The sequence below is a fragment of the Phragmites australis genome, chromosome 13 (genome assembly GCF_958298935.1).
Source record: "Phragmites australis chromosome 13, lpPhrAust1.1, whole genome shotgun sequence".
Classification (NCBI taxonomy): Eukaryota; Viridiplantae; Streptophyta; class Magnoliopsida; order Poales; family Poaceae; genus Phragmites; species Phragmites australis.
In genome coordinates, this window is record NC_084933.1 from 30,447,078 (window position 1) to 30,459,087 (window position 12,010).

General features: G+C 44.5%; 2 protein-coding genes and 1 pseudogene across 3 annotated transcripts; 2 read left to right on the forward strand and 1 right to left on the reverse strand.

Moving 5' to 3' along the window:
• Nucleotides 1–1,087: 1,087 nt before the first annotated feature.
• Nucleotides 1,088–3,573, reverse strand: LOC133889625 (ethylene receptor 1-like; annotated as a pseudogene).
• On the forward strand, nt 3,554–8,162 carry LOC133888767 (uncharacterized). 2 transcript variants are annotated; one of them, XM_062329129.1, is made up of 3 exons: nt 3,554–3,736; nt 3,867–4,286; nt 7,030–8,162. In XM_062329129.1, the coding sequence occupies exon 3, from the start codon at nt 7,193–7,195 to the stop codon at nt 7,826–7,828; it is 636 nt and encodes a 211-aa protein (XP_062185113.1). In that variant the 5' UTR covers nt 3,554–3,736; nt 3,867–4,286; nt 7,030–7,192; the 3' UTR covers nt 7,829–8,162. The 2 variants fall into 2 exon arrangements, with proteins under 2 accessions (XP_062185113.1, XP_062185112.1); XM_062329128.1 differs by having other exon boundaries at nt 3,554–4,286.
• Nucleotides 8,163–8,660: 498 nt separating this feature from the next.
• On the forward strand, nt 8,661–11,882 carry LOC133887919 (zinc finger CCCH domain-containing protein 31). The gene is made up of 3 exons (XM_062327933.1): nt 8,661–8,836; nt 10,276–10,336; nt 10,924–11,882. Exons 1-3 carry the CDS (start codon nt 8,752–8,754, stop codon nt 11,696–11,698), a joined length of 921 nt encoding a protein of 306 aa, XP_062183917.1. The 5' UTR covers nt 8,661–8,751; the 3' UTR covers nt 11,699–11,882.
• The last annotated feature ends 128 nt before the right edge of the window (nt 11,883–12,010 follow it).

The following is a 12,010-nucleotide window of genomic DNA, read 5'->3' on the forward strand; positions in this document are numbered from 1 at the left end:
TGCTGAACTCCTATGTCCTGCTTGTCTATTGATATCCCAACAAGAGATGAATAGACACCCATTATTCCGGTAGGGTAGGCCAATTGCCAAACAAAATTCCGAATTTGAACATTCTTGGATGTGATGTTCAATTGTTCATTCGCTCACACTAAAAACAATAGACGCGTGAAAAAGAAATAATAGTAAGAAATGGATAGCCAGACAAATAAATATTGTTTTTATCATTGAGGGGTAAACAATCAAATAACACGGTAACATCGAAACCCTGCTTCAGTTTCATTTATTCCAATCGTTGTTGAAGAAGACACTGCCTCTTGTTTGATTCAGTCTTCTTTTAAAAAGGACAATTTATCTCTTACTGCATATCCGAGAGATGCCGGATCCATTTACTTTCCATCATCATTTACCTAAATTACGATAATCATGTTGTGTGGACTTTAACCAGAGGTAATTGCCTCAAGATGGAGTAATTTTCTTCCCCTGAATTCACAGATCTACTACTAAATCTGCACTTCTGCATCTAACACTCCCCTCTTCCTATTGACCCCAAACAAAGCCTCGGCTGTCCAATTTTCTTCACAGCAACCTTTTCCATTGAACATCACTCTTCGTACAAACATCGACCAGCATACGCATTCGTAGATCTCTTATCGGTAGTAAGGTGAAATCAAATCGCAGTAAATCTACCGAATCAAGCTACTTTAGTTCAATGGAGAATCCATTTAGGTCACTCAGCTCCTCATAAAGAAGTACAGGTGTTTGATGAGCACTGGACTCCTTGCGTCTTTGGAATCTCGCTGATCAGAATTCAGGAACAAGAATGAGAAATCCAGGAAGGTCGGAGCTGCCGCCCCGGTCCCACCCAACAGCACACACTAAGGCAGTCAAATCTCAATTCTGACCGCCCACAAATTACTGCCGATCGAGCTGCTGAAGTACACACACATGGTTTCACGACAGGTTGACGTAAGAGCTGATGCTCGAAGCCTGAAAGAAAAATAGCAACTGGATGAGAAAACTTATGCAATAGTTGATGAAATTTGGACGTGCAGGGTCGTGCCAACGTGGAAAGGATTAAGAACGAATCTTATCTGGATGGACGCGTGTGTGTGTATATCATAGTAGGATTTGGTCCTCGGTGCTGCGCCGGTTGGTGCCGGGGCAGGAGGAGAAAAAGGCAGTCGAGCAGGTCGTCTCCTGAAGGCCTGAAGGGCCAGTAGTGTGTGGTGCTTGCAGCATTGCCCGGCTCATTACATTGGCTCTCGGAACCTTGTTTAATTCCTCGGATTCGTCCCTGGCAGACGACATGGGAAACCAGGTGGCCCAGGTCGATTCCATCAAGGAAAATAATTCTATGGATACGTGCTGCAGTAAGTGCTCCTGCAGCACCATGCCCGATTGAAGCCACGCGTGTGCATAATCGAGCTCCAAGTTGGGAGCCATTGAGCTGCAATCGCCAGGCGCAAGGAGCCCAATTCAAGCGAACGTCAGAATCGCAGCCGCAAGGAGCGCAGGTGTCCTCGCTCCGCAGGTCCATCGAGTCGCAGCCATCCTCGCGAGCGAGGCCAGGCGCTGCTGACCTCGCGCGCGAGATCGAAGCGCCGCCCCCGCTGAGCCCTTGATTTCGCCGTCCGTGTGCTGCCTGTGATGACCGAAGCGCCGCCCTGCCGCACAAGCTGAGCTTGATGATGAATGCAGCTGTGCAACATCCTCATGCTCCTTCACTGTTGAGCTAGATGTGCCCTCCCATGGGACCTTCTTGAGCAATTACAAGGAATATTTACCTGAACTTTTAAATAGAAATGTTCAGAACTTGCAGCTGTATGAAATTTAGGGTTCTGAACTCTCTTGAAGAGTAAGGCTTCACAATGGAAGCTAAAAGCGTGATGTGTCACTCCTTGCTAAACTTAACAGCATTGTCAGAGATGTTCAGAATAGTTTGCATGAGTCTCTTTTCATCATCAATGACAGATCTGATGACAACATAACTGATACAAATAGTTTCTTGATAGTTGCAATTGGTTTGATGAAACTCGTTACTTGTAATACCAAATGTGAATTTTAGTTAACTGCATCGTACATATAGATATTACATGTCAGTAAACAGATGTTGCATACTTCTTTGAAAACAACATGAAGATTGAATGCTCTAATCTTCAATTCAAGGCTTCCATCCACAAGTTTGGTCAGATTCATCACATCATTGATGAGTGTTGCTACAAAATTTCACTCGAAAAACCTCCTCCATGACTAACAAAAGATCTAGTATTTCATATGGTCATGTCTTAATTAATACAGTAGGGATTTCTTATACTGAACAATAAGCCTTCTCAATCAATTTCCTAACCAAGCACTCCGTAGTATGAGTGTTTCTTTTGGGCTTGGTTTTCGAAGTTAGATTTCGCATAAGGTTTTCTCACAAAATATATCATTATAGCTACAGAATATATATAGTATGAAATTATTTTAAATTATGAATCTAGTTGTATAATTTTTATATACTAAATATTTTTATAATTTAATTAAATATTAGTTAAAATATAAAAAATTGACTTTTCTAAAAATAAATATACCTACTATTTCTGAACAGAATGAGAGTAACCAACAAAGAAAACAAATCAAGAATTAAAATAGTACTGTCAAAGTGATACAAAAATGATCCCTGAAGGAAATAAACAACCTAATGACATGGAAGGAAAAGCACAACACAAGAATCTAACCAACCGACACAAGAACTGACAGTCCAGATGCAGAGATTGTTTCCCCAACTGGCTCAACTCTGAAGATGTAGAAGGCAGTCCAAATACAACATCACGGGGGATGTAGAACGCAGGGATGGCCAGAGCTTGCCGTCAACTGTGAGGCGTCGCTTTGGTCCTCACCGGCGGCGCATCGATGGCAGTTGCCGGCTCAGTAGGGGCGTCGCTTCGGTCCTCACTGGCGGTGCATCGATGGCGGCCTGCGACTATGGCTGGGTCAGAATCAGGCGCACACGAACATGGCGCAGCTGGCTAGGCTAGATGGCGCACACAACCATGGTTAGCTCCTCTGAGGGCTATGGCTCGCTGCGATGAGATCGCTCGCTGGCTCAATGGACTTGCGCCTGGCTTCATTTACGCTCGGAGATCGATGATGTGCACATGTGGCTTCAATTGGAAATGGTGCTGCAGGAGCTCTTTCTGCATCACGTATCCATAGAATTTTTTTTTTCCCGTCAACTCCCGATCGCATCGCATCTTGGGGATAATTCAAGTTACAAAAAATTTACGGTAGTCTCAGAGTAATTTGGATCATCTATATTTTAGAATGAATAGTTTAGATCGGTTAGAATAATTTCTATTGTCTAGAGGTAGCACAGAGAGTATATGAGTAATATATGAAATATAAGGGTATTGTTGGGAAAAAAGAAATGACATGGAAATAATAATGTGCAAAGTAAGATCCAAATTGTTATACCCGTTCGGCCCATTTATGGTTCAGCCCATCCGTGACTAGGGTTCGGCCCATCCATTCGTACATTTCGTCTGGCGGCGACGGCGGTTTATTCGCGACGGCGGATGAGGAGCAATCCATCGGCCGAGGAGGAGGAGTCGGATCGGAGGAGAGGATTAAGGAATCGAAGATGCAGGGCGGGACGGTGCAGATCAACTGGCACGACCTGCAACCCGTGCTCAACCTCGACTTCCACCCCACCTCTAGCCGCCTCGCCACCGCCGGCGCTGACCACAAAGTTAAGGTCCGATCCCGGCGTACCATCCTTCTCTTTCCTCTAGCACCCTTGGCTAGTTGCTCCAATTTTTTTCCCCATTTTGGCGGCCACCCCGCATTTCGTCACTGATTATTCGGCTTGCATATCTGGGTGATAGCATCGGATGGTTCAAACGACAAGCTCCCCATTGCCACCTTCCAGAACACGGTCATGGAGTTCGGTCGGATCCTAGGGGCCCGTCTCCCTGTGCGCGGCCTCAGGCTCCGAAGGTTGCTCCCGCCCCGGTCCGCCGTGCCGTCCTCACCCTGCGGCCAAGAGCTCAAGGGGCATGCGGCCTCGGCCTTGTGTCACGCGGATTGGGACGTCATTGACTCTGGCCGGCGGATCTCACAGTCGTGCGCCTTCGGCTGATCCGGCACCCCAGGTGCGCCCCATTTCCCCGTCGTACTCGAACGACTCCGGTGGGAGGAGCTGGTAGGCGAGGACGACAACGACAACGAGGACCAGTTCAAGACGCCGAAGAAGTCCCCCAGGTCGCACTCTACCAGCAGCACAATGCCACCCCCTGCTCTACAAGGTATCATCCTTCCTCCCCTTTTCTGCTTCGCATAGTTGGAGGCTTTTTAGCCTGCCGACCAAGTGTTTGATAGAATGTTTCTCAGACACATCAACTTTATTTTCCACTAATATGCATTATTCTTCCAACAACTGATCCATCTGATTGGAAGGTCCTACCTGTTGTCAGTGCTGCTCATTTGAACCCCTCGCTTCATGGAAATGCCCAACAATTTCAGCCTTGTATGATAATGTTGGAGGCTATCAAGCGCAAGAGAAACTAGTTTTCCTAGTTTACCAATTAGGAGGCAAACATACAAGCTATACAGTTTATTCAAAAATAGAAGGGTGAACAAATCAGATTGGATAGTTAAATCATCAAAGATCAGATATACCAAAGCACTGATACGATCAGAAACAGCTTCATATAAAAAAAAACGAAAGGAAAGAATGCAAAATATTGTGATCGGAGCAGTAAAACTCATTTGGATGGGCTCAGCTTCGCCTTCGCTCTATCATACAACCCTACCCTCACTCTCTTATCAATAGATCAATCCGTTCTAATTTTAGTGGTTCTGCCCTGGTTCGTTGCATAACTTGACTGAACTGAATGTTAAATCTTAAAATTTTCTGACTAATGCATTTGAAATTGTGCAATTTAGAAGGCTCATATTTTGTTCATCAATGCATGGCTTATTTCACATTCCAACACAAACATCTGAACCGTTCAAGTTTAGAAGAACCAGTTAGGAGGCCATACACAAAGCTATAGAGTAGGCGTAATTCAATCAGAATTAATGTCAATATGTTGTTCCTCTCCTAGGTCGTCAGGCCGAGCCTCGCTTTCCTTAGATCTTGAATCCAAACTTCCTCGGATGTTGTTGAGGTGAGAGTTGACCAATATGACCGCTAGCTTAAGTCTGAAAAGGTCTATGTCTTCCTGCGAAGGTTGAACAAGAATAAATTGTCTGGAGAAATCATTTGGCATGCAAGAAATTTCATTGGTAATAAATTAAACATAGAGAAATACCTATGTAAATTTGAGGCCTAACCTAAATCCTATCCAACATTCCATGTATTTCTACGTGAATAGCCCGCAGGAGGATCTACATCATTGTTTAAACAGTTAGTGGGACATTTAGTAAGTAATGGGAAGTTATAATTTATGAAGTGATGTTATCTAATGTATCTGTCTTCCTTGATTCTTAACTTGACTTCTTCTGACCATAGCCAAGTTGTGATCCTACGGTCCTTCCACTTAATTTTTTGCAATCCCATATACTTTGCTGCCATGTCTAAATAATTCTTTAGACCTTGGAGCTGGTCAGTTGTAAATATGGCGTATGAGAGGAGTGGCGTTAAATATCAAGGCAAAGGATGGATAAGATAAGCGTAATTAACTAAATTATATCTCCTAATTTTAAATAATAATAGTTAACTACGCACTAACACTTATCAATACTAATCTTATCATAGTAATTACTAATTAACAATAAAATATACTAATTATTACTAATTGTACTCTAATTGACGCACCGGTAATACACTAATAAATAAACTAACACTTAAAAATTATAATCTTATAGATATTAATACTAATTAGCAATATAATATACTAATTATTTTACTAATGATCATGATTAGATAAGATGGATGATATCATCTGATCAAAATGAATGAATCACTCTATCCAACATATTTAAAAAATCGGATGATCATATCCAAACGCTCTCCAACCAAACACTAAAAAATATAAATAAACATCTTCCATCCAACCTTATCCCACTAATCAAACGAAAACCTTATCAAAACAAGTTAGAGTGCGTGCGTCCAACTCCCGCTGCACGGACGTGCGCCGCGCACAGGCTCCCGCTCGTCTCCCCCCCGCAGACGTACGGCATCCAGCGCGTGAGTCGCCCTCTCGCCGAGAGCATGCATGCATGTTGGTTCGGTACAGGTTCGTGTCATGAATCTGCGGGTGATGCAATGTGATCTCTCCAGTCGTTACTGCCACGCAAGCTCATGAATGATTGGTTGCTTCCATGGCGTCTCGCTGCCCTTGCACGAGTATCCCAACAACTGGATTCGCCGGGCCTCTTGCAGGCGCACACAAGACGCATGAGCACCCAGGTGTTTGCATCCATGTCGTCATGGGTACAGTTCATCTCTCTCTCTCTCTCTCTCTCTCTCTCTCTCTCTCTCTCTCTCTCGGTTGTGATCCAGCTGAACAATTGCGAATATGGGCAATAATGCGGCGCACTTCTCATCACTAGAAATGGGAGGAGGAGGAAGAGAGCAGCGGACTGGGCTGACCGCTGGAGCCTCGGTGTCATCCAAAGTGTGAAACAAACAGGTTGAAGCAATGCAGACTAAGCCTATTGAAACAGACAGTGTGAAAACATCACGCAACATTCCGTGCAAGAGAAACTTTTCGCCGTTCTTGATCCTAGCGCTGATCTATAGGGCTACAGACCCCTTCACCGGCTACACCGGCTAAAACTCTATTAAAGATTAAAGGTGGAGATAAAGGAGGAAGAAGAGAGAACTTCCTACTTACCGAGTCTACGTCCACCGTTGCCCCATTGCTAGGTCCACGGAACAGGACACCCGTGATTTAGTTGACTGATTAAAGTCTAGTATTCCATTTAAAGGAAAATACTTACCAAACATCATGATTTAATTTGTTTCCATCCTACGGATATATGATGATGTAGCATTCTTTTCACACAAAAAAAAACTATCCCTTCATATCTTACGGCGTGCAGCTTCCTAGATGAAGATAAGCAATGGCGTTACTGCAATTCACTCGAACCACGGTGACGTTTCGCCATTTCGGTGCAAGAGACACCCTTATAAGCCCATGGACTAGCGCGGGCGCCAGGGCACGCGGCATCGATCACCTCCACCCCCACCTCTATCCAGTTCAACATGGAGGCACTGCTTCCGAGCTCGATCTCGCCAAAGATCAGCACCATCCTCCAATCCCACGTCTACCCACGAGTCGGCCACGTCTTCCGCGTCCTCGCGAGGTTCAAGTCCTTGCTCCTTGACGCCCTCGGCAAGACGAAGAGTGGTGAGCGAAGAAGGACCAGCAGCAGTAAGCACGCCATCAGCTACCGCTCGAGGTCGGAGAAGAGGACCAAGATCACCAGCTTCATGAAGCCGCATCTCACCTGGTCCGGCAGCTCGTCTGCTTGGGCGGAGGAGCTGGACGCGAACCACGTGTGTTCGTGCTACGAGTCGACGTGGAACGCGGTGGTTCCGGCTCCCGCCGCGGTGGAGGGCGGCAGAGGGGACGGAACGGCCGAGTACTGTGGGTACCTGTGCTGGCTTGTGGAGGAGGTGCCAGATGAAGTACTGGTTGTGGAAGAAGCAGGGGAAGATGTCGACGGCGTGAATGGCGTGAATGAGATCGACAGACTCGCGGAGAAGTTCATCGCGAGGTGCCATGCGAAGTTCCTCCTGGAGAAGCAGGAGTCGTACCGGAGGTATCAGGAGATGATGGCCAGGAGCATGCGAAGAATTTCGATATGGTCTGCAGGGGCGCACGACTTGGTTTTCTGAACTCTGAATGTGAAAGAGGTGATGCAGGCTAAGTCTGTAGTTGCCACATGAGTGGCGCGAGTCTAGTTGGTGCTGACTTAATTCGAGCGAGAGGTTGAAGAAGGGCGATTCGTGGTGCAGCTTTAGTGGCTTTGCCATGAGATTGGGATTACTTAGAGAATTGGTTTGAGTGCATTTATCGATTTATGTAATTTAAACTTGAGTTACGATTGAAGGATTATGCTCCAAAGTCTTTTACGGTGGTGTATACTATCTGTAGGTAGGAAATAGTATAAATTTAATTTGACTATCCACGTGATTAGATATTTCTGTAATTACGATAATAATACTAATATTTGCCCACTATATCATTAAAGGGCACTATAGTATTTTTTAATACCTAATCTCTAAATAATCGTTCAATCAAATAATCAGCATTCAGACCAGTCTAAATATTAAACCTATAAATTTGCATGATATAACTACCATACTATTTCTTTTTTTTAAAAAAAAATACTCTTATACTACATATACTCCTCCCATATACTACTTATACAGTCATACTATATCTAAATAATAGATAGTATTATAACAAATCTAGATCATCCGATTAAAAAATAGATAGCTTAAATTTTTTCGAGACAACCGTAATTTTTTTTGAAAATAATACCATTCATGGCAGAAAAAGGTAGAAACACACCAAATGTAAAGCCATGCTTTCGTGCCTTGTTTAGACACCAAAGGGACACATATATTTGCAATTATTTATTTAAAAAATTCTCGGCGTCTGTTACTAGCTGGGCCCGGATACGGACTCCTCCCGACCAATGCGACTAGGCCCAAAGCCCAACCTCCATAAGAAACCGAACCACCTGTCCACGACCTCGAAAGTAAATCGCAAGCTAGGGTTCCGGCGCGCCTCCTCCCGGACGCGAGGGCTGGCCATGGAGGGAGCCACCGCCGCCGCCCGCAAGAGATCCCGGCCGGAGACGGCCAACGGGGGCGCCGCTGGCGGGAAGCGCTCGAAAGGTGAGGCGTCGTGCTCCCGCCTGTTTCGCCTCTTATTCGCCTCAACTTTTTTGCTTCTAGATGCTGGCTGTTCACGCCTCGTGCGAGATGTGGGGCTGCGACTGGATCTGCGGGACCCTTCGTTTTCTAGGGTAGTTCCAGTTAAGGGTTTGTTCCGCGAGAGTGAAGCGAGGGCATTCTTGTGGCCGTTTGATTATGCGTGCACAATGAGATGCGCATCCGTGGTGTTGGTGGCTAGAGATTAATGTGGGGGGTATAGCCGCGATTTCGTTTTCGTTGGTCGTTTGATGATACGTGCACAATGAGATGCGCTTCCGTGGCGCTGGTGGTCAGGGATTTTTTTGTTCAATTAAGCTTTGTTTGCTTCGGGTATGGTGTGGATTGGTGGAATAATAGCTCATTAGCCCCAATTTGGACTTGCAAACCAAGAGTTTCTCCTCTGTCAAAGCTGCGATTGTCCTTTGACTGAATCTATTTACCAGTATGCTAAACGCCTAAATTGGACTTAAGGCTAGTGTTGTGTTTGAGTAATGCATGTGTGAAGATGGCCCAAAAGAATATCATCTATCGGAGCAGGTGCCTGATGATAAGAAGATATAAACGGATGAGCATAGACAAGAAATAAGCTTGTTCAGCCTAGGATACACCCTGATCAGTGCTTAAAAACAGAGGACTGCAAACTAAAAAAAACATGTAGAACAATTTAGCCGTGCTTCTGATGCAATTTTTTTTTTTTTTAAAAAAAGTGCTAACTGGTAAGCAGCACGCTAATGTATGACCTGAGGCTTTGAGCAGCTTAACCTCCTGTAGTAACTAATGACACTAGTGGTGACAAGGCTCTTGTAGATGTGATAAATCCCTCAGTTGTCTTCTTGACTCTGGTAGGGCTGTTGCCTGTAGATTCCGGGTCAAGCAAGGACTTTATGCCTCACTGCCTGCGTGTTATCCCCATAGTATAATATTACAGTAGAAATAGCTTGAGAACTGAAAGTCTGAACAACTCGTTTAGGTGTTCAGACTTCAGATACTATAATAGTAGAAGGTTGATCTAGATTTTTTTTTCTCGAAAAGAAGAATATTATGTTAGAAAAGAAACAGTAATGGGAAGCATATTTGGAGAACATGGCACCTCTTGGCTCCTGAATCATGAGCAAAAGGCAATTCAACAGCTCACCAATTCAAGCAACAAGAAGAAACATGCGGACACATGAAATTTATCAGTTTAGAAACCATATTATTAGTCCTCGTGTTTTAGTTATATTCAATGTAACTATTAATATTTTCTGCAGGATAACTACCATGCAATATCATCTTTGCCATATAAAATCTTGTTCATCCATCACGTCCATTGGACATAAATTCTACATGCTTACTTGATTACAAGATTAATAATGCGAACTTCTAACAACTGAGAAAATGTAATTAATTTTATGCAACAGACACGGAGTCATTTCAAACTGGTCTATCAAGCAAATCAAAGCCTTGCACCAAGTTTTTCAGGTTATAATCTTAACCTATCCGAAATAACATCAGAATGGTAACCTGTATTTTTCACGTTTTGTTACAGTTACAAATCAATTCTATGCAAGTTTCATTTTTGATGCAGTAGCTATATGAAATACTATAAATCGTGATACAAGAGCTACTCTATTGCATCGAACTATAGCTATATGAAATAGTATAAATAGTGATACATGAGCTACTCTATTGCATGAACTATTTTATTAGATGAACTTGCTGTTTTCTGTGGTTACTTTAGATGAATACGATACATGACAGCGCTTCAGTTCACTCTTGCTCCATGGTGCATTTTTGTTCTCTAGGATGAATAGGGTATAAGGTATTTTAGTTTTGATCGAGTGGTAATTTCAATTTAGTAATGGAGGTATCCATTCAAATTGCATTTGTTATATGGAGTATGATGTTCTTTGTGGGTCTTTATTGGCTCTTAAACATCCCTGAATATATGGCTTAGATGTTAGGGTATCTCATTTAATGAATTGGTTATAATTCTCAATGAAGTTTGTGCATACTGATATCGTTAGATACAACGTCATAACTAATCTGTTTTGTTTTGAATGGTACAGTACCATTGGGTGCCCTTTTGGCGAGGGATGTCATTTTCTGCACTTCGTCCCTGGTGGATACCTGGCAGTTGCAAAAATGCTCAACCTAGGCAGCCCTGTTGTATCTGCACCAGCAAGAGCTCCTGTGGATCACGGCGCTGTTGCCAATTCTCATCCAGTTTCGACGGGCAAGACACGCATGTGCACCAAGTACAATACCGTAGAAGGCTGCAAATTTGGTGATAAGTGCCATTTCGCCCATGGCGAGAGAGAACTTGGCAAGCCAGCTTACATGTCTCATGAAGGCCCTCCTATGGGTGGTCGATTTGGAGGCCGACCTGAACCACCTCCACCGGCTGCCATGGGCCCTCCAGCTGGAAGCTTTGGCGCCTCAGCCACTGCCAAGATTAGCGTTGATGCCTCTCTTGCCGGTGGCATAATTGGGAAGGGTGGGGTCAACACAAAACAGATTTGCCGAGTTACTGGTGTTAAGCTCTCGATTCGTGACCACGAGTCGGATCCGAACCTGAAGAACATCGAGCTGGAAGGCAATTTTGACCAGATAAAGCAAGCCAGCAACATGGTGGGAGATCTCATCGCGACCATCAGTGCCAGCATGCCCGTGAAAAATCCTTCTGGTGCAGTGGCACCAGCAGGCCGAGGTGGTGGCGGCCCTGGGGGCAGGAGCAACTACAAGACTAAGCTATGCGAGAACTTCGTGAAGGGTACCTGCACCTTTGGTGAGCGGTGCCACTTTGCCCATGGGGAGAGCGAGCAGCGGAGAGGTGCCGCTTGAGAGTTGAGCAACTCTAGGGCTCTAGGCTGTACTTATATGCATCTTTGGCGACCTGCTTCAACTCTGCATTAGCTACTGTGACTATTCTCTTTGCAGCTCTAGGTGGTTAGACTGTTGCATTACGATTCTAATGGATTGTGTTTTATATTCAGTTTTTGAGGGGTAAGAAATCGTTTCTCTGTCATGCCTATAGTCTATAGAGTTATGTGTCGAGCATTTTGTTGGGCTGTTGGCAGTTTCTCGAGCAATGTGTGGAGGTTGTGCGCCGGCGCTGTCCAGAGATGGGTCGTTCGGGATCGATTTGGTGTTGCA